The 18,715-nt window shown below is 42.3% G+C and overlaps 1 protein-coding gene across 1 annotated transcript in view; it reads right to left on the bottom strand.

Annotated features, from left to right (window-relative positions):
- The window catches only part of LOC125120767 (translation initiation factor IF-2-like), a 74,485-nt gene that overhangs the window by 25,023 nt on the left and 30,747 nt on the right, over positions 1-18,715 (bottom strand). Inside the window, exon 2 of the mRNA XM_047769197.1 lies at positions 645-739. Coding sequence (XP_047625153.1) covers positions 645-739 — 95 coding nt within the window. The remainder of the gene's footprint in view (positions 1-644; positions 740-18,715) is intronic.

The following is an 18,715-nucleotide window of genomic DNA, read 5'->3' as shown; positions in this document are numbered from 1 at the left end:
GGAGTATTCATGTTCCAGATGTGCAAAGGCCTTGCAACAGGAAGAGAGATATTGATCAATTTGTTGATTGATTCATTTATTATAAAGTATTGGTTCATATAATTACGGGAGCTTGGCGAGTCCAAAATCTGCAGAGGAGGCTGGCAGACTGGAGACCCAGGAAAGAGTTGCTGTTTGAGTCCAAAGGCCATCTGTTGACAGAATTCCCTCTTCTTTGGGGGAGGTCAATCTTTTTCATAATAAGCCCTTCGACTGATTGGATGAGGCCCACCTACATTATGGAGGGTGACCCATTTTATTCAGCATCTACAGACTTAAATGTGGATCTCATCTAAAAAGCACCTTTACGGAAGTATTTGAAATAATTTATGAGTAAATATCTGGGTATCATTGTCTAGACAAGTTGACACATAAAATTGACCATCACAAGTGCCTATTGGTACAGGCAAGTGAACGAAGTTTTGACTCTTCCAGTTGTTGAAGAGCAAAGTGTGTAATCTCACCCATTGGGATCTATTCCCAAGTGTATTTCTTCCATAGATTCTCATAGCATCTCTGTGCTGGGGCACCAACTCAATCCAGTTTCTGAACAAACTTTCAGAAGAGGCACAATGGGCTTTGTGTCACCCAGGATCCCCACTTACCACAGGCCCCATATGTGCCACGTTCCAGAGTGGGGTGGTGAGATGTTCCAGGAAGTAGTATGGCTGAAGGACCTCCCTTCTTCAGAATTTCCCACCTCGGAAGAATAAGGCAAGAATTGTTTAGTTTGTCAAGGAAATTCCCTAAGGGAAATAATAACTTTGAAACGTCACAATTTCAACAAGGAAGTTATGAAGGCCACCAACTAAGAGCTGAAATGCTTCCCCACACTCTCATTAAAAAAGAAAAGGAAGGAAAAAAAACGACTTCTCATAAGTAGCTTCCCCGTGATACTTTTGTGCTTGTGTGAAGAAACGGGAGTTACACATTAGAATCTAAACACGCTGACTGCATTTGTGATACCAAGTCATAGTTCCCCTGTGGCATTTGCATCTGACTTCTTAATTCACAAAAAACTTCCTTCAGCTCATGAAGACAAAAGCAGCATGCTCTGGTTTTGTGTTCATGTAGCCTCTTATTCAAGAAAGTAAGCAAGAGGTAAAAGAGAGTTTGGAAGGTATAAGGGGCTCTCTGAAGACCTTCAAACTAATGCCACATCCATTCATTTGTTTGTTTGTTTGTTTGTTTTGTCTTTTCTAGGGCCGCTCCCATGGAATATGGAGGTTCCCAGGCTAGGGGTCTCATTGGAGCTGTAGCCACCAGCCTACGCCAGAGCCATAGCAACGCAGGATCCAAGCCGTGTCTGTGACCCACACCACAGCTCACAGCAATACCGGATCCTTAACCCACTGAGCAAGGCCAGGGATTGAACCCGCAACCTCATGGTTCCTAGTCGGCTTTATTAACCACTGAGCCATGACGGAAACTCCCATTTCTTTGTTTTTTCATAATGCAGAGGGGCAGTATGTTTAATAAAGGGATGAGAAAGTTTCTGATGACTAGCGTCATTCTGTAGACCAGCTGATTTTTAGCTACCCTGTAGATTGAACAAAAGACAATGGGCTTATGGAGTTCCCTTGTGGCTCAGTGGGTTAAGGATCCAGGGTTGTCACTGCAGCGGCTGGAGTCTCTGCTATAGTGCAGGTTCAATCCCTGGCCTGAGAATTTCCACATGCCGAGGGTGTGGCCTCCCCCAAAAAAGACAATGGGCTTAGACTTGACTTGGCATAAGTGATTGGAGTTATAAAGATCTGTGTGATATTGAGAGAACTGCAATTGAACAGGAATGTCTGAGACAGACTGTGAACTCTGCTTCCTAAAAAGATCAGAGTGATGACAGATCAGAATTTTCCACACCAGTAAAATGAGGACAACTAGTGTTTTAACCAGCTTCTCAGTGTGTTTCAGCAAGGATTTTTGTCTCACATATCCCAGGAGCTGGGGGGCCCAGACTTATAACTGTTCAGCACTCCCAAACTCTTTCCTTCTTTCTGTCACCCTCTCAGTTCAAAACATACCCAGAACTTTGCAAAAACAAAAATAATTTGGACTGTCTACTCTGAGGTATGACCCCACCACATGTGTTACTGAGATTTCCTTTCTATAATATGCGAGATACCAAAACAAAACACAAAGACTCATCTATGTTGACACACACCTTATAACTCCACACACAAATTTAAAATATATATATATAAAGGTAAATCATTCTAAATGATGTCTTATAACTTGTTTCTTTCTACGTATAAAAATACACTGATTTTTTTTTTTTTTTTCTGGACAAAGTGAGTGATAAATTGCTCTTCTGGAGAGCTATGGGATTTTCACCAGATTAGCTGTTTGTTTAGAAGCTGTGACAACCTGAAGTCTGTGGTCCTCATCGCAACCTGCCAGCTTAACTTTAGGAATTAGCTAATGCCCACCATAGATAGCAAATCTATGTCCTTCTATAGAGGTGGAACTGAGCAGGAACAAAGTAACTGACCAGACTTAGGGAATGGAAAAGTAGAGGAACAGAAAAGGGAGGTGAACTGTTTATGTGACTACTTTTTTCTCCCTATGATTGATCACAAAAAAAGTATTTGTCAAAGGACGAACATTTCATTCACCCCCATGCCTCCACCATCACAGCTCTCCTTTCTTTCCTTCACTTAATGAAGTATCCATGCCTGTCAGTTCTCATTTCCACATCCTTCTCATGTTCTTGAAGTAAACCCTGGCCACTTCAGAAACATGTAAATTCAACACAGAATGATTACATATGATGCAGACCACATCTTACTAGGATAACATAATGTTGTTCTACCTGAAATGAGGATAGGGTGCTCTAATCTGTCAAGGTCCTCATAGGGGTATAGTTTAAACTGAATTTGATTTAAATGATATTTCCAGGAGTTCCCGCCGTGGTGCAGTAGTTAACGAATCCAACTAGGAACCATGAGGTTGGGGGTTCGATCCCTGCCCTACCTAGCTCAGTGGGTTAATGATCCGGCGTTGCCGTGAGCTGTGGTGTAGGTTGCAGACGCGGCTTGATCCCGCGTTGCTGTGGCTCTGGCATAGGCTGGCAGCCATAGCTCCGATTAGACCCCTAGCCTGGGAACCTTCATATGCCGCGAGAACGGCCCAAGAAATGGCAAAAAGATAAAAATAAAAATAAAAAATACATGATATTTCCAAATCCTGGATTTTTTTTTCACAATTTTACAACTCATTTGTAAGACTTTGGAAAATTTTATTACCTTGTAGGGATAAGGGAAAGGGATGTTTTTCCTACCATAGAGGGTCTGACTTTTGTTTTTGACTCGATGGATCAGGAATCAATGTTAGGTCCAGGTTTCAAGGGGAGGGGCTATATGATCTGAATTGTATCTCTTCCAAATTCATATGTTGAAGCCCTGTATCTGTAGGTACAGCCTTTAGGGAGGTAATAAAGATTAAGTGAGGTCCTAGGTATGAGGCCCTAATCCTATGAAACTGGTATCCTTAGGAGAAGAAGAACAGACAGCAGAGATGTGTGTGTGTGTGTGTGTGTATGTGTGTACATTGAGAAGAGGCCATGTGAACACGGAGAGATGGTGACTGCCTGCAAACCAAAATAAGAGGCCTCAATGAAATTCCCCAAGCTGGCACCTTGATGTTGGACTTCCCAGGCTCCAGAACTGGGAGATATAAATTTTAAGCTCCCCAGACTGTTTAAGCTCCCCAGACTGTTGTGTTTTGTTATGGCAGCCTGAGCAGAGGAAGTCAGAGCTCACATTCTTAATTGAGAGGACCCTCGGAGATGGGCCAGGACTAGAAACCCAGTGAGCAATCTGAATAGCTTGAACAGTTTAGAAAACACAAGGGGGAAGTTCCTGTCGTGGCTCAGTGGTTAACAAATCCGACTGGGACCCCTGAGGTTGCGGGGTTCGACCCCTGGCCTTGCTCAGTGGGTTAAGGATCCGGCGTTGCTGTGAGCTGTGGTGTAGGTCGCAGACGCGGCTCGGATACCGCGTTGCTGTGGCTCTGGCATAGGCCAGTGGCTACAGCTCCAATTCGACCCCTAGCCTGGGAACCTCCATATGCCACAGGTGCGGCCCTAGAAAAGACAAAAAGACAAAAAGAAAAAGAAAAAGAAAAAGAAAAAACAAAACACAAGGGAAGCGCCAGCGTTCATAGAAACATGGTGTATATTATTGATAGTGAGCTCCAAGAACAAAGCCAGAGGGTCAGCAAGTACAGAGCTTAGCTTAGCTTGAGAACAGAACAGGATATAAACCCCTGCTCCTCCCAGCTGTGTAAGCTTCAGCAACCTTTTCTGAGCTTCAGTCTTCTAGTTTGTGATGTGAGAATAAAGAGTGTAACTATTCATTGTGAAGATTAAATGAAGTATGTAGATAAAGAGCTTGGAGCAGTACTTACCTCAGAGGAAGCACTTATTTGAATTATCCAAAGCAAGAAGAGTCAGAGCAGATAGGTCAAGGTTGCCAGTGCATGGCCAGGGGATGGAGGCAAAGCATAGCATGGAGTGATGATTCAAAAATGGGGGCCTGGGAACCATGTCTCCAAAGGGAGAACTACTACCATGAGCCCACATCACTGTAAAATACAACTCTTGGACCCAGATCAGGGGCCGGCTGCTTGCTATCTGTACTAAGCAGCCTTGCTGATGTGGACAGATGTACATCCTGATTTTAGCAAAAAACAAAGAGTGTAAAAGACAGAGTAATAGTCAAGCAAAGTTGATAAAGGGTGGTGAAGCATCTCTGGGCCAGCAAGAGAAGGATACCACTGGCAAGCCCCCCACCCCACCCCACCTCCATTCCAAATCTGCTGGCTGTAAGGAGAGGGAGTGGTCTCTGGATCCCAGGGAGACCCACATTGTAGAAAAGAGTCCCAACAGGAGCTGAGGCCTTTTCAAGAAGAACACAGCCACTAATCACCTAAGGCCTGGCAAGAAGAATAATGGGGAGTAAATAAATCCACCTCCCTTTCCTGCTGCCCTCTGCCTCTTTTGCCAGTCTCCCATCAGCCAAATCCAGAAAGAAGCCAGGGTCAAGGGAGCCCAATGGATTTGGTCCATAGACATCGGCCTCACAGGACTAAGAGCAGAGAAGAGAGGGATGTAAATCTGAAGGGGCGGGAGTTCCCCTCATGGCTCAGAGGTAACATGAGGATGCATGTTCGATCCCCAGCCTCGCTCAGTGGGTTAAGAATCCAGTGTTGCTGTAAGCTGTGGTGTAGGTCACAGGTGCAGCTCAGATCCTGCATTGCTGTGGCTGTGGTGTAGGCTGGCAGCTGCAGTTCCTATTCGAACCCTAGCCAGGGGACTTCCATATGCTGTGGGTGTGGCCCCTCCCCCCCACAAAAAAATCTGAAGGGGCATACAGAATATACAGTGCAATGAAATGGGGATAAAAGGAGTGTACTCTTCCTCTGATTAAGAAGAGGTGCTGGGAGTTCCAGCTGTGGCACAGTGGGTTAAAGATCTAGCCTGACCCTGTGGAGGAGTGGGTTGGATTCCATGGCTGCAGTGGGTTCCAGCATTGCTGCAGCTGTGGCGTCCCTGGCCTGGGAACCTCTATATGCTGCAGGGGTAGCCCAAAAAGGAAGAGGGTCTGAAGGAGCTGTTTAGACCAAAAAAATCTTCTTAGGAACCCTCCTCAGTGTAAACACAGGCTCATCATGGCAGAAATAAACTAAGAAATCCCTCTGTCTCCTCAGGGGTCCAAAGGCCCCTCCCCAGTTCTGTGATCCACTGAATTCCTCCTCCTCTTACTATAGTCCCAATGTTGTGTGTTTCAGAGTCTGTAACACCTGGCTTCTGCCTGAGTGGCTGGTCTTCTCTCCGTCCTCTTTCTGGAGGCTTAAAATTCTTTCTATCAATGCTATTTCCCAGTGAGCACTGATGACCTTATCTGACTACACCTGGGGACAGGTCTGACTTGAAATGCCTTGAATCTGGTGCCCGTATGAGCACAATTCAGAAAAAAAAAAAATTAAAATCTTTTGCTGCTTCTTTAACCCATGTCCTGAATGCTCCACTTTGTTTTCTGTTAGTCATCGAAGACCAATGGGACTTTGATCATTTTCATCTTGGAATGTATTGCGAAGATGTTGACTTTGGGATCTGGTCCCCTTTGCCTCCACCCCACCGGATATGCACTCATAAGTCTTGTTGACATTAATGAATAGTTGTGTGTGCACAGCACAAGGAAAAGAGACAACCGAGGGGTCAGACTAGCCGTTTCTTCGCAAGAGCAATAAACTTTGTCCAACAAAGGAACCAGTGGAGTAGCAACACAAGCTATTCTTTTCTTCTTTATTCTATAGGGACACATTATAAGTTCTCCTAATTAATAGAATCTTTTGCGCATTCCATTCAGAAGAGCTTTTCCCTTTCAAGAAGGAATCTAGCAGTGCAGCACACATATGCATTTTTGGCTGCTTTTCAAGCCATATTTATTAACTAAGTGCTAGGGTGGAGGATGGTTCTCTTGCCAACAGGATTCATAGGACACAGCACTTGAAAGCACATCAGGGAATGAACCCTTTCTATGATGAGCACAATCACTGCCTGTAACTCCAACTGAGCTGGTGTTGTCAATGCTGACCGCACAAACCACAGACTAACTGAAGAGCTTCGGGCACCTAGGATTAAACACAGTCTCCCAGTATTATGAGGTGCTGGGGCCCATCCCAGAGCCACTTGAATTTAGAGAAAATAGCAGCTGGTCAGACAGAGACCATTTCCGACTTCTCCCCACCGTTTTGGACACAGTGATCTTCCCGGTGCCGAATTCTCCCATATCCTGTTTCTGGAAAGGAGGATCCTATTCACAGAGGCGCTACACTACTCCCCACACCCTTTGCAAAACAACATTTCTGGAAGAAGTCCAATGACATATGAAACTAAAGCAGGGAATCTGCCAGGTCATTAAGACATGAGCAGGTTTTCTTGGGTGTCCCCCCCTCCCCTCCTCCATTCCCACCCTTCTGCCCACCCTCTCTCCAGTCTCTCCCAACTTCCAACGTCAGAAATTCTCCATCCCTCTGAGGCAGCCTCAGAAGATGAGGTTGGAATAAAAGGTAGTTGCAGGGTTCATGTAAGGTGACAAAGCTGGCACACGCTAAACACTTAGCATTATACAGCCACCCCTCAAGAGTGCTCCAAATCCATCAGTCATCATGGAAAAATTAGAAGCTTTACTGGATTGCTGCCTCTCCAAACAGAGCCTCTGAACTTCTTAATGGACTCCATAACACAGCATTTGAGAATAGAGCTTCAGCCCAGCAAGACTGTCTCCATAACACACTGTCAGGCAACTTGGAACAGGCAGAGAGGAACAAGTCAAAACAATCAGCTATTTCATTAAGGGGATAAGATTAATCTTGAACGATGCCCAAGTCTGACTCACATTGTCAAATATTATATATGATCTCTGTGAGCAGGCCCTTTTCCCAATTCACGGAAACATCTGCACATTTCAGCAGGCTAAGCTTTACTCTGTCCACTGCCCTCTAGCTGTTTTTGTTGTGGATTATGTAATTTAGTGAATGATGCAATCAGAAGAATTCTTTCTACCTGGGCTTTGTACCTGATGTCTGATGATTACTGAAACAGGCTGGATGGCTCAGAACCTTGGATTTCAACACCCTAAATTGCTCTGTGAACTTGGGCCTGTTACTTCCCCTCTCTTGGCATCCTCTGTAAAAATGAGGAGGAGCAAGATTCTTGCCTCTTTCACCATTGGATTTGAAAGTACATTGTAACTGCCATGAAAATAAGCATGGGCCCAAGTGGACAAAGCCTAAAGTCAGGCTAAGAATCCTGGAAAGTAAGCAGTAGGCATAATTTAAACCAAAAATGTTTTTGCCTTTTTTTTTATTTGCCTTTGTGTTTAACTATGTGAGAAGTGATGTGTTTAAAAGAGGACTCTGAATACAACTTAAATTTCATTCAGTGATGTGAATAAGAGAAAAAGAAGTTAGCAAATCCTATGAGGTTAAAAAGTTTGCTTTGGGAGTTCCCATTGTAGCTCAGCAGGTGAAGAAACCAACATATTGTCTGTGATTATGTGGATTCAATCCCTGGCCTTGCTCAGTGGGTTAAGTATTCAACATTGCCATTAGCTGCTGCATAAGTCACAGATGTGGCTTTGATCTGGTGTTGCTGTGGCTGTGGTGTAGGCCTGCAGCTACAGCTCCAATTCAATGCCTCGCCTGGGAACTTCCATAAGCTGTGAGTAGGGCTGTTTGGAAGGAAAAAAAAATTTGCTTTGTTAGATGTAAAAATGCTCACACTTTACCCTAAAATACATTCCATAAAGATCATTTAAATGTTTAAAAAAAAGATTCCATAAAAACACTAGAAGAAAAGCAGTGAATATTTTTAGAACTTTGCAGCCTTTCTAAGGATGTCATGAAATCCAGATGCCAGGAAGGAAAAAAACTGATAGACTTTACTACATAAAATTGTAAAAACTTCTTTATAGGAAAAAAATTAAAGATACACACAGAGTCAATGTATCAAAGAAGAACTAGAGGCAAGGTTTTATTTCACATATTAGAACAAGGCAAATGTCCTCAATGTAAAAGGTGTTCTTTAAGAATCAACATGAAAATTATGAATACAAAAATGAGCAAAGGAAATGAACAGACAACTCATAAAAAAGATTCAAAAGACCAATAAATGTATGGAAGATGTTTCACCAGGCTCAAAACTGAAGAAACTAAAAATATAAACTAAAATCATATATACCTATATTTTTAACCTATACGACTGACAAATATGTAAATGCTTCTTAAATCCTCTGATTAGTGGAGGTGAGGAGAAATGGACATTCTACATTCTAACAGTTAGAGTGAAAACTGATAAAAAGTTGGCAATTTGGCAACATACTTTCAAATTTTGCTTGTGAATTCAAGGCAATTCTTCTTCTAAGAAGTCCTTCTGCAGATGTGCTCCCAAAAGTATAGACTCTTTGCTTTAGTATTGTTGGTCACAACAGAATTCTGTAAATAATCCTGTGATGCAATATTCTACTGAATCCATGTGTACTGATGATGAAAGTTGTCTAAGATTTGCTCTTAAGAAAACAAGATCTAAAATGGTAAACATAGACTACTTCCATTTGAGGTTAAGAAAGAACCTAGAATATCTAGAAGTGTGTGTGTCTGTGTGTGTGTGTGTGTGTGTGTGTGTGTGTTTAAGTGGACTTCCTGTTGAGCTGAGGTTTCAGCATTAATACCAGTAAGCAACATGTTCCACCACATTCTAAGTAGAGATTATGTTATTCATTCAGAACTACTAAAAGGTAGACAAAAACCCTATACTATGACCCTGAACTCATCACCCAGCTTCAGTCTCTGAAAGAGTATTAGAGGATGACCAGAGCAAGAAAGAAAAGGATGTGGCTTTTCTACGGGGTTCCCTTCCTCATGAAAGAGCTGGATAGAGAGTCAAGAAGAGAGAAAGAAAGAGAAAACCTAAGAAAGAATGGAGGGCTCAGCAGAGGGAGAAAAAGCATCTCACCCATCTCAATCTACAAAACTTCAGAGGGATCTGTCCATGCTGCTCTTGCAAGAGAACATGGTGAGAGAGCCCTTGGGTGACCTTAACTTGTTCTCTGGAACTCAGGGACACAGCATGAGGGGCCTGCCTCCTGCCTGCAAAAGGCTAAAAGCTAGAGGTTGCCTAGAATGACTTGTAATGGCAGAACAAAGCCAGAGGGCTGCAGTAGGAGTAGCCATTTCTCCAGGGTTCTGCAGGCAGTGATGCCAAGTTTTCCCATGGGCTAAGCCATCATCCTGGAAGTTAGCCAGGCTAGAGCCATCTTGGAAAGATCTTGCCTGTGAGCCCTGCCTGCTGGGGCAAGGCAACCCCTAGCAGGAATATTCTGGGAAAGGGGAGGAATTCTAAGACTGCTCTTGAGGGAGAGTCATGAGGGGCAAGGCTGAGAGAAAACATCTCCCACAACAGGAACCGTTCAGAGAGCAGAGTCCCTGGTTGGGCAGGGAAGTCTCTGAAAAACCCACAGAACCACCCCAGGTAAGAAAAGCCTGCACTAGGTCTCCATCCCCCGGAGGGCTTAGATTTCTGATTACACAGCAGGCATTGAGCAAGGCCTGTCCTTTACCTTCCATCTGCCTCCACAGGCCCATCCTCAAGGAGCGGAGGCAGCAGGGTTCCGTGCCAGATCCAGAGGAGTGGAAAAGCACAGTGGAGGAGGGTGAAAAGCCACTTTGCATACTCTTCTTTCTCCCTGCAGGTTTCCAAGCCAGGATCAGATCTAAGCCCCAGGAAGGGAAGTTATAGCCCCTTCCTCATATCTTATATCTGTATCTTCTTATATCTTAACTAGATATAAGATGTAGATATAAGATATATATACCAGATATAAGAAGGGACTTTGGATTTTGATCAGGTTGATCTTTAGCTTTTTTCCTTAAATTATCCTGTCTTTGCTGATAGAACACATCTCAATCCATACACTTATAAATGCTTCTTTGGCCATGTAACCTAAATATTGGCATATTATGTTTCATCGCCATTCAATTCTAAGTATCTCTAATTTCTATTCTAATATCCTTTAAACTTAAGGGCTATTTAATACCATATTGTTTAGTTTTCAGATATATGGGATTTTTTTTTTGCTATTTCTTGGGCCGCTCCCGCGGCATACGGAGGTTTCCAGGCTAGGGGTTGAATCGGAGCTGCAGCCACCAGCCTACACCAGAGCCACAGCAACACTGGATCCGAGCCGCATCTGCAACCTACACCACAGCTCACAGCAACGCTGGATCGTTAACCCACTGAGCAAGGGCAGGGACCGAACCCACAACCTCATGGTTCCTAGTCGGATTCATTAACCACTGTGCCACGATGGGAACTCCTATATGGGATTTTTTAAATGAAGGCTTTATTTTATAATCAAAGCAATCTTTATACTTAGAACATTTGGTATGTACATTGGATACAATAAACATGACAATTCAAAATAAATCTCAAACCAAAAAACAAAAAGGGAAAAGTTTTACCATTGCCTAGGCTACTCAAAAAAAATCTAGCAAATTGATTTTAATCATTGCTAAATTCCAGTTTTTTTAAAAAAAATTAAAATATAGTTGATTTGCAATGTTGTGCCAAATTCTTTTAAAAAAGAAATAACACCCTCTTATATTATTAAAGAAATATTTGCAAAAGAAAAAATAAATACATTGAAAAATAAAAGACTGTTTTAGCATCTAAATGTGTTTGGAAAAGCTACAGAATCTGACAAATGTATTATCCGAAGGCTGTGCAGAGAGATCAATAGAGCAAGTTTGAAGGGCTTGAATTAGAGAAAGAATAAAGCGACTTTTCTGATTCCACCCCATTTAGTCTAGCCCATTTGATAGGCCAGTTAAACAATCATTAAACTCTCCTGAAAAGATAAACAAAAATCTCTTAGCCGTGCTTACTCAAGGTGTGGGAAGAGGGCACCACACAGGAGGGGGGGACTTTACCTTCATTAATCCATATTTTTGCATTTTTTACAATAAAGACAAGTCGCTCTGAAAATTTAAGATGTCTTAAATATGGAGCTGATACACACTTTGTAGCCAGATCAGATTATGGCAACTCTTTGCCCAGGGCATTTATAATATCTTTCTCAGAATCCTCTCCTTCACCCTTAACACAATTAATGACTGCCTACTTGGCCTACTCATTTAGGATTGGGTAGAGTTCCCTGGCCACCTAGTTGGCCCCATAGAACGCCAGAACCTTCTGGCGTCTATCCACTGAAGTGTGCTCAAGAAAAAATAGCCCCCAAAAGGAGGTTCCAGACAGCTAATACTGTGGCCATTCAGTCTCACAGAACTGGGTGCATCATCAGGTGCATTCCTTAAGCCTTTAAAGATACTGTCAAGGAGTTCCCCTTGTGGCTCAGCAGGTTAAGAACCCAACATAGTGTCCATGAGGGTTCAATCCCTGGCCTTATTCAGTGGGTTAAGGATCCTGTGTTGCCACAAACTGTGGCATAGGTTGCATCTGCAGCTCTGATTTAACCCCTGGCCCCGGAACTTCCATATGCTGCAGAAGCAGCTCTGAAAAGAAAAAAATATAATCATAAAGATGCTGCTAGGACTCCTGATTCATATACAAGGTCCACGAGGAGTTCCCAGCATGAAAAGGCTCAGGTCTAGAGAGTTTCACATCTTTCACTGAGATGCTCGTTCAACCACCCATCAATCCATCCAATGTTTTCTGACACCTCATGCTGTGATTGACCACGATGTACCATACCACGAAACAGAAAACAAATTGCTGACAATACTGTGAAAAAAAGAGAGACATTTCCTTCAATGGCCCTTTTCCCTAAGGATTATTTTGTTTATATCACAATAGGCCTTTCATGTCAAGTCAATGGTGTATTTGGTCTACATCTTCGTAAATACCCATGACTATGGTAAAATAGTCTCTTGCCTTCAGATTAAATGGTCTGTGAATGGGCTGCTCAGCTGATGAGTCAAAAAGACAGGAATCTGGGAAAGACCTTGCTCTAAGGCTTGAGCAAGTACTTCATGCCTTTGAGCAACAGTAGCAAAAAAGACAGCCCATCTCACCTTGCCCTGCTTTTCCACAGAAGGAAAATTCATGTACCTCACTATACTGACTCTTCAAAACTGATTAGAGGTGTTCCCATCGTGGCTCAGTGGTTAATGAATCTGACTAGGAACCATGAGATTGCAGGTTCAATCCCTGGCCTTGCTCAGTGGATTAAGGATCTGGCATTGCCGTGAGCTGTGGTGTAGGTCACAGATGCAGCTCAGAGACCCCGCATTGCTGTGGCTCTGGAGTAGGCTAGTGGCTACAGCTCTGATTGGACCCCTAGCCTGGGAACCTCCATATGCCACAGTAGCGGCCCTAGAAAAGGCAAAAAGACAAAAACAAAAAACAAAAAACAAAAAAACAAAATTGATTAGAGAGCTAATCTATCAGGCTCAGGGAGCAATAACCAAAGACCTCTTTCCATTTGCTCTGAAAAATGCTGAGGGGACAATGAAGGAAGGGCCACAACAGAGCCTGCGCTGCTACCCTGCTCAGCTCCAGGCCTTCTTGGCCTCTTGACATACAAGCACCATGCTGGAGTAGTTGCGTGTTGGCTCTTCCCAGAAATTCTCATTCATCCTGTGGGCTGCATAGCAAGAACTTCAGAAATCCAAAGCAAAGTGAGAGCCATGGATGAGGAGGGTCAGACACAGGCAAGTGAGCAGTGCAGGGAAAGATACAAAAATTAGGTATCATTTCTGGTGCAGAATCCATACCTGTGGCCATGATCCAGGATGACGTAGGCACCTGAGGTCAACACAAGGCAGCAGGAGGACAAAAGGTGATGACGGAGGGTATAGGAAAGAGTATGTAGAGAACTTGATTTATGTATTTTTTTAAGGCGGAAGCAAAGAAGAAGCTTGAAGCAGAGGCAACTTCTATTTAGGACTGGCAGCCTGTTTCCTCTTTTGCTGTGTTCTCACCCGGCTAAAGGCACATGATCTGCTGGGTCAGGCCACGAGCCCCCCCACCCCCAACCCCGCGGCGGGTGCCTATACCAGGGAAATAGCTTACTAGGACAGTTAACCTGGATTTTGGAACCTGGGTATGAAGATAAAGGTAGATCCTAACATAGCCTTCTCTGGCGAGTTATGTATTATGACAAGACTGCTGGGAAAGGAAGTTGCCTGAGGCTGAAATATAACAATTAATTAACAATGCAAAAAGAACATACTCTGAAAGGTAAGGACAGGAAGCACTCCATAGTCCTATAAATTATTCCTGTTTATTGAGTGCTAAAAGCACAAGTTCCAGACATATATAAATAATATATTTGTATAAATAATTGAAAACACAAGGAAAATTACATAAGCAAAAAGCAAATCTAAATTTAGCAAGGTCCCTGGCTCTAAGAACCCCTATAAACTATGCTTCTCACTAAGCGCCATCACCTCATCCAGGAGAAAATCAAGATGAGAAGAGATATTTTACTTGAGTGTATGAAACTGGCCACAACGTATCCTTTTGTTGGTTTTCAGTTTCCACGACAGAAAAAAAATAAAAAATAAAAATAAAGAGTGTGAATAAATGAGTTCTAAAATCCATTCCAGCTCCAGTACTGTATTATTTCCTTAAAAATTACTGTCATGTGAGTTAGGATCCTGTTTATAATTTCATAGTACAAGATAATAGCTTGTTTTAGGTTTGATCTTCTGTCCTTACTGCAAAATGCCCTATGTAATCCTAACATCTCTGAGCATTCCAATTGTCTCTGAATTTCAATTTTATAATTTATGGTTTGACCTATCCTTAAACAGCACTTTCTCTAGTAACATTGGTAAGCGTGGTTTGGTGTTATTTAAGCTAACAAATTACTGTCTTTGACTAAAAGTGTATACTGCAACTTAGTGCATGAATTGACTAAATTGTTTCTCTCTCCTTGGGACATTAGCTTGTTGTCTGTTTCCTCCAGAGGAAGACTTCAAACGGTGCCAAAACTCTGGTGTAAATCAAATAAATGTGCTTCCTTTCTAAAATTGTGCAAAATGCAGAAGAAGCATGCACTCCCTGGGCTTCTTTCCTTCAGCAATGGTTACACTTGATTCCAGGGACAAGTTATCAAGTAGCCACCAGCAGCCCAGGTTAATGAGAAAAGGAAAAGTTAGGTACTCTCTGAGTTTTGCATAACATTCTTCCCCTATGACTCTAGACTCAGAGATAAGAGTTAAGTCAAATTATCATTTATTGAATAGTGACCATATGGCTGGCACATATTATCTCTAATCTTATGACAACTTGGCAAAGAAGATACTATGATCTATACTATTAGATACTAGTACTGTAGTTATCAGTAACTATAGATACTATAGTACCATAGATACTATACTATAGATATTAGTATCTACACTACTATTTAACCTCGTCTCAAAGGTTTTAGAGCAAAATATCACATAGTGAAAATGTGTGTGTATGTGTGCCTGTCCCATACCATTCATTTACTATGTAGTTATGATGCCGTCAAATTCATCAATTAAATTTCTAGGGAGACAACAATTATCCTTATAGTACATGTATCTCATAGTTGATAGATACAGATGGTTAGCAACAAAGGGTCCCTCCTAGGCTGTTCAGTCTAACAGAAAAGAAAATTAATAGTCATAAATGAGTTGGTTCCCTGTACTATACATGTTCAAGGAGGCAGGCAAGATGCATAAACTATAGCCAAGACTGGTCACAGGCTCTTTCTGAGCCAAAAATCACAGATGTTTGAGATATTAGGGATTATGACCTTTGGATAGAAAGCTGAGGGAAAGGGTACCTCTCTCCCAATCCCATGAAGTAGAACACAATAATCTCCCCATGAGCAAAATGCCATTCTCACAAATGAACCTATCTATAAAACAGAAGCAGACTCACAGACATAGAAAACAGACTGGTGGTTGGCAAGGGTTGGTGGGAAGGACTGGGATGGACTGGGAGTTTGGGGTTAGTACATACAAACTATTACATTTAGAATGGATAAGCAATGTAGTTTCCATAGTGGCTCAGTGGTAATGAACCCTGCTAGTATCCATGAGGATGAGAATTCCATCCCTGGCCTCGCTCAGTGGGTTAAGGATCTGGCATTGCTGTGAGCTGTGGTTTAGGTCACAGATGTGGCTAAGATCACACATTGCTGTAGCTGTAGCCTAGGCTGGCAGCTGTAGCTCTGATTTGACCCCTAGCCTGGCAACTTCCATAGCCGAGGGTGTGGCCCTAAAAATACAAAAAAAAAAAAAAGAATGAATAAACAATTAGGTCCTACTGTACATCACAGGGAACTATATCCAATCTCTTGGGATAGACCATGATGGAAGATAACATAAGAAAAGGAATGTGTATATGTGTGACTGGGTCACTTTGCTGCACAGCAGAAATTGGCACACAACATTGTAAATCAACTGTGCTTTAATTTTTAAAATGTAATGAAAAGAATGCCATTTTCCTTGGTTAAAGAAGACAGTGAACTATGTGAAAATATTGACCTTAGGACCCTTGCACTGACAGTGCCCTCTTCCTAGAAATACTCTTCCTATAGAAACTGCCTATCTGACTCCCATTCCTTTGAGTCTCTGCACACGTTACCTTCTCAACGAGGCCTACCCTGATCCCTGATCACTGTGTTTAAGATTGCAGTGCCGTCCCCCAGCTTTCCTGATTCTCTTTACCCTGTTACACAGTTTTATTTTTTCAAACTATTTACTTATTTATTAGATTTAGTATTTACTGCCAGTTACCATACACTAAGATATAAATTCTATGAGGGCAGACCTATTTTGTTCATTGTATCCCAAGACCCTAGAAAGGCACCTGGATTGTAACAGATGCTCAATAAATATTTGTTGAATGACACATCCACAGATGATATTGATGACAAATACTACCATAGAGATGTTACTCCATGTAGGCAGATAATTCCTAGAAAAATATAACATTTTCTATCTTCAAACAATGAACCATTACAAGAACGATATTCCCTTGGGAAAGAAGAAAAAGGAAAAATAAAATCTATGATTATATACATTTCTGGAGGTGGGAGAGCCTGACATATTGATCCAATCACACATAGGGGGTTCATGTATACACACATAGAAGCAATCACATCTACATTGTGATCCAGACATACCAGTCTGTTTTCCTTTCAAGAATCTGGTCAACTAAATCCTGAACAGTGGTCTATCCACGTATTATCTATTCATTTTGGGGTGATGCAGTCTAATCCTCATCCAGTGACATTTGCCTCAAATTGTATTACAGTTTTCCAGGCCTTTTTTTTTTTTAGAGTATTTTATTTTTATTTGTTTATTTATGCAGCATATGGAATTTCCCAGGCTAGAGGTCCAATTGGAGCTGCAGCTGAGGTATACACCACAGCCATAACAACACCAACACCAGATCCAAGCCACATCTGTGACCTACGCCATAGCTTATGGCAGCACTGGATCCTTAACGCACTGAGCAAGGCCTGCATTCTCACAGAGACAATAGCAGTCCTGAACTCACTAGGCCATAACAGGAACTCCATCTCCAGGCCTTTTTAAATGGCTTTTGCATACAGAATCCCAATGTTCTATGTAGAGGTGCTGTAAGAGGATGTCACACCAAAAGCACATCAAGTACAGCGGGAAAGCACTGCTCCCCCACCTCCAATATTTTAAGTTTATGCAAGGATATTATGTCAGAATCCAGCACCTTTCTGTGTTATTGTTTCCAGGCTATCCTCAGCCTTACCCTGTAGGACAGCAGTTCTACCCAACCACGATTAAGGATGATGCCTCTGGTGTCATCAGAGCAGCTCCACCTTTATTTTTTATTTTTTGGCCATGCCCGTGGCAGGTGGAAGTTCCCTGGGCCAGGGATCAAACCAGCACCTCAGCAGTGACAACACCAGATCCTTAACCCACTGAGCCATCAGGGAACTCCCAAAGTATCTCCACCTTGTATCTTCGCCTATATAGCTGATGTTATAAAACGAGAAGAAATAAATTGTATTATAACCACCACAACTTCCCGCCCTTATTCATCCTTCCTTAATTTTTTACACTTTCCCTATAAAGTTGAGCAATAGTTATACATTTATATCTTTGTTGTCATTTGTTCTTTACATTTTTTAACTATTATTAACTGGATGTATAGAGGAGCTCCTGTCATGGTGCAATGGGAATGGCGGTGTTTGGGGAGTACAAGGACATGGGTTCAATACCTGGCCTGGCACAGTGGGTTAAGGATCCAGCATTGCCACAGCTGCAGCTCAGGTCATGACTGGCTCAGATCTGAAACCTGGCCTAGGAGCTCCATATGCTGTGGGGAGGCCAAAAATGAAAGAAAACAAAAAAAAACCTAGATGGATAGATATGAAAGTTAAGTGCTTGATCATTTTTAAACAAAATATACATGTTATGGATTTCAAAGCATTTAAGAAATTCTGACTTAAGAGTTCACTTGGAAACTCATTCTATCCTCCCCAGAATGGACTGGATCTAGCCTGGGGTGAATGTTAAAAATCAAAGTGTTGGAGATCCTATTGTGGCTCAGTGGTCACGATCCCTGGGTTTGATCTCTGGCCTCGCTGAGGCTGAGAAGGTTGCCATGAGCTGTGGTGTAGTTTGCAGATGAGGCTAGGATCATGCGTTACTGTGGCTGTGGTGTGGACTGGCAGCTATAGCTCCGATTCGACCCCTAGCCTGGGAACTTCCATATGCCACAGGTGCAGCCCTAAAAGACCAAAAAAATAAAAAATAAAAAACCAAACAAAAAAAAACACAAAGTGTCTCCAAAAAGTGGATCTAATTCAAGTGAGAGTTGGCATATGCCCTTATCAAGCATGGATCTAAAATCACTGGAAATGCTAAATAGGAAGAGAAGAGGTACAACTGTCACTGTATGCAGATGACATGATACTATATATAGAAAACCCCAAGGACTCAACCCAAAAACTACTTGAACTGATCAACAAATTCAACAAAGTAGCAGGATATAAGATTAACATTCAGAAGTCAGTGGCATTCCTGTATACTAACAATGAAATATTAGAAAAGGAATACAAAAATACAACACCTTTTTAAATTGCACTCCCCAAAAAATCAAATAGCTGGGAATACACCTGACCAAGGAGGTGAA

This window comes from Phacochoerus africanus, chromosome 2, assembly GCF_016906955.1.
Source record: "Phacochoerus africanus isolate WHEZ1 chromosome 2, ROS_Pafr_v1, whole genome shotgun sequence".
Classification (NCBI taxonomy): Eukaryota; Metazoa; Chordata; class Mammalia; order Artiodactyla; family Suidae; genus Phacochoerus; species Phacochoerus africanus.
Note: the sequence above shows the minus strand (reverse complement) of the source record. Positions and strands in the feature narration are given on the sequence as shown.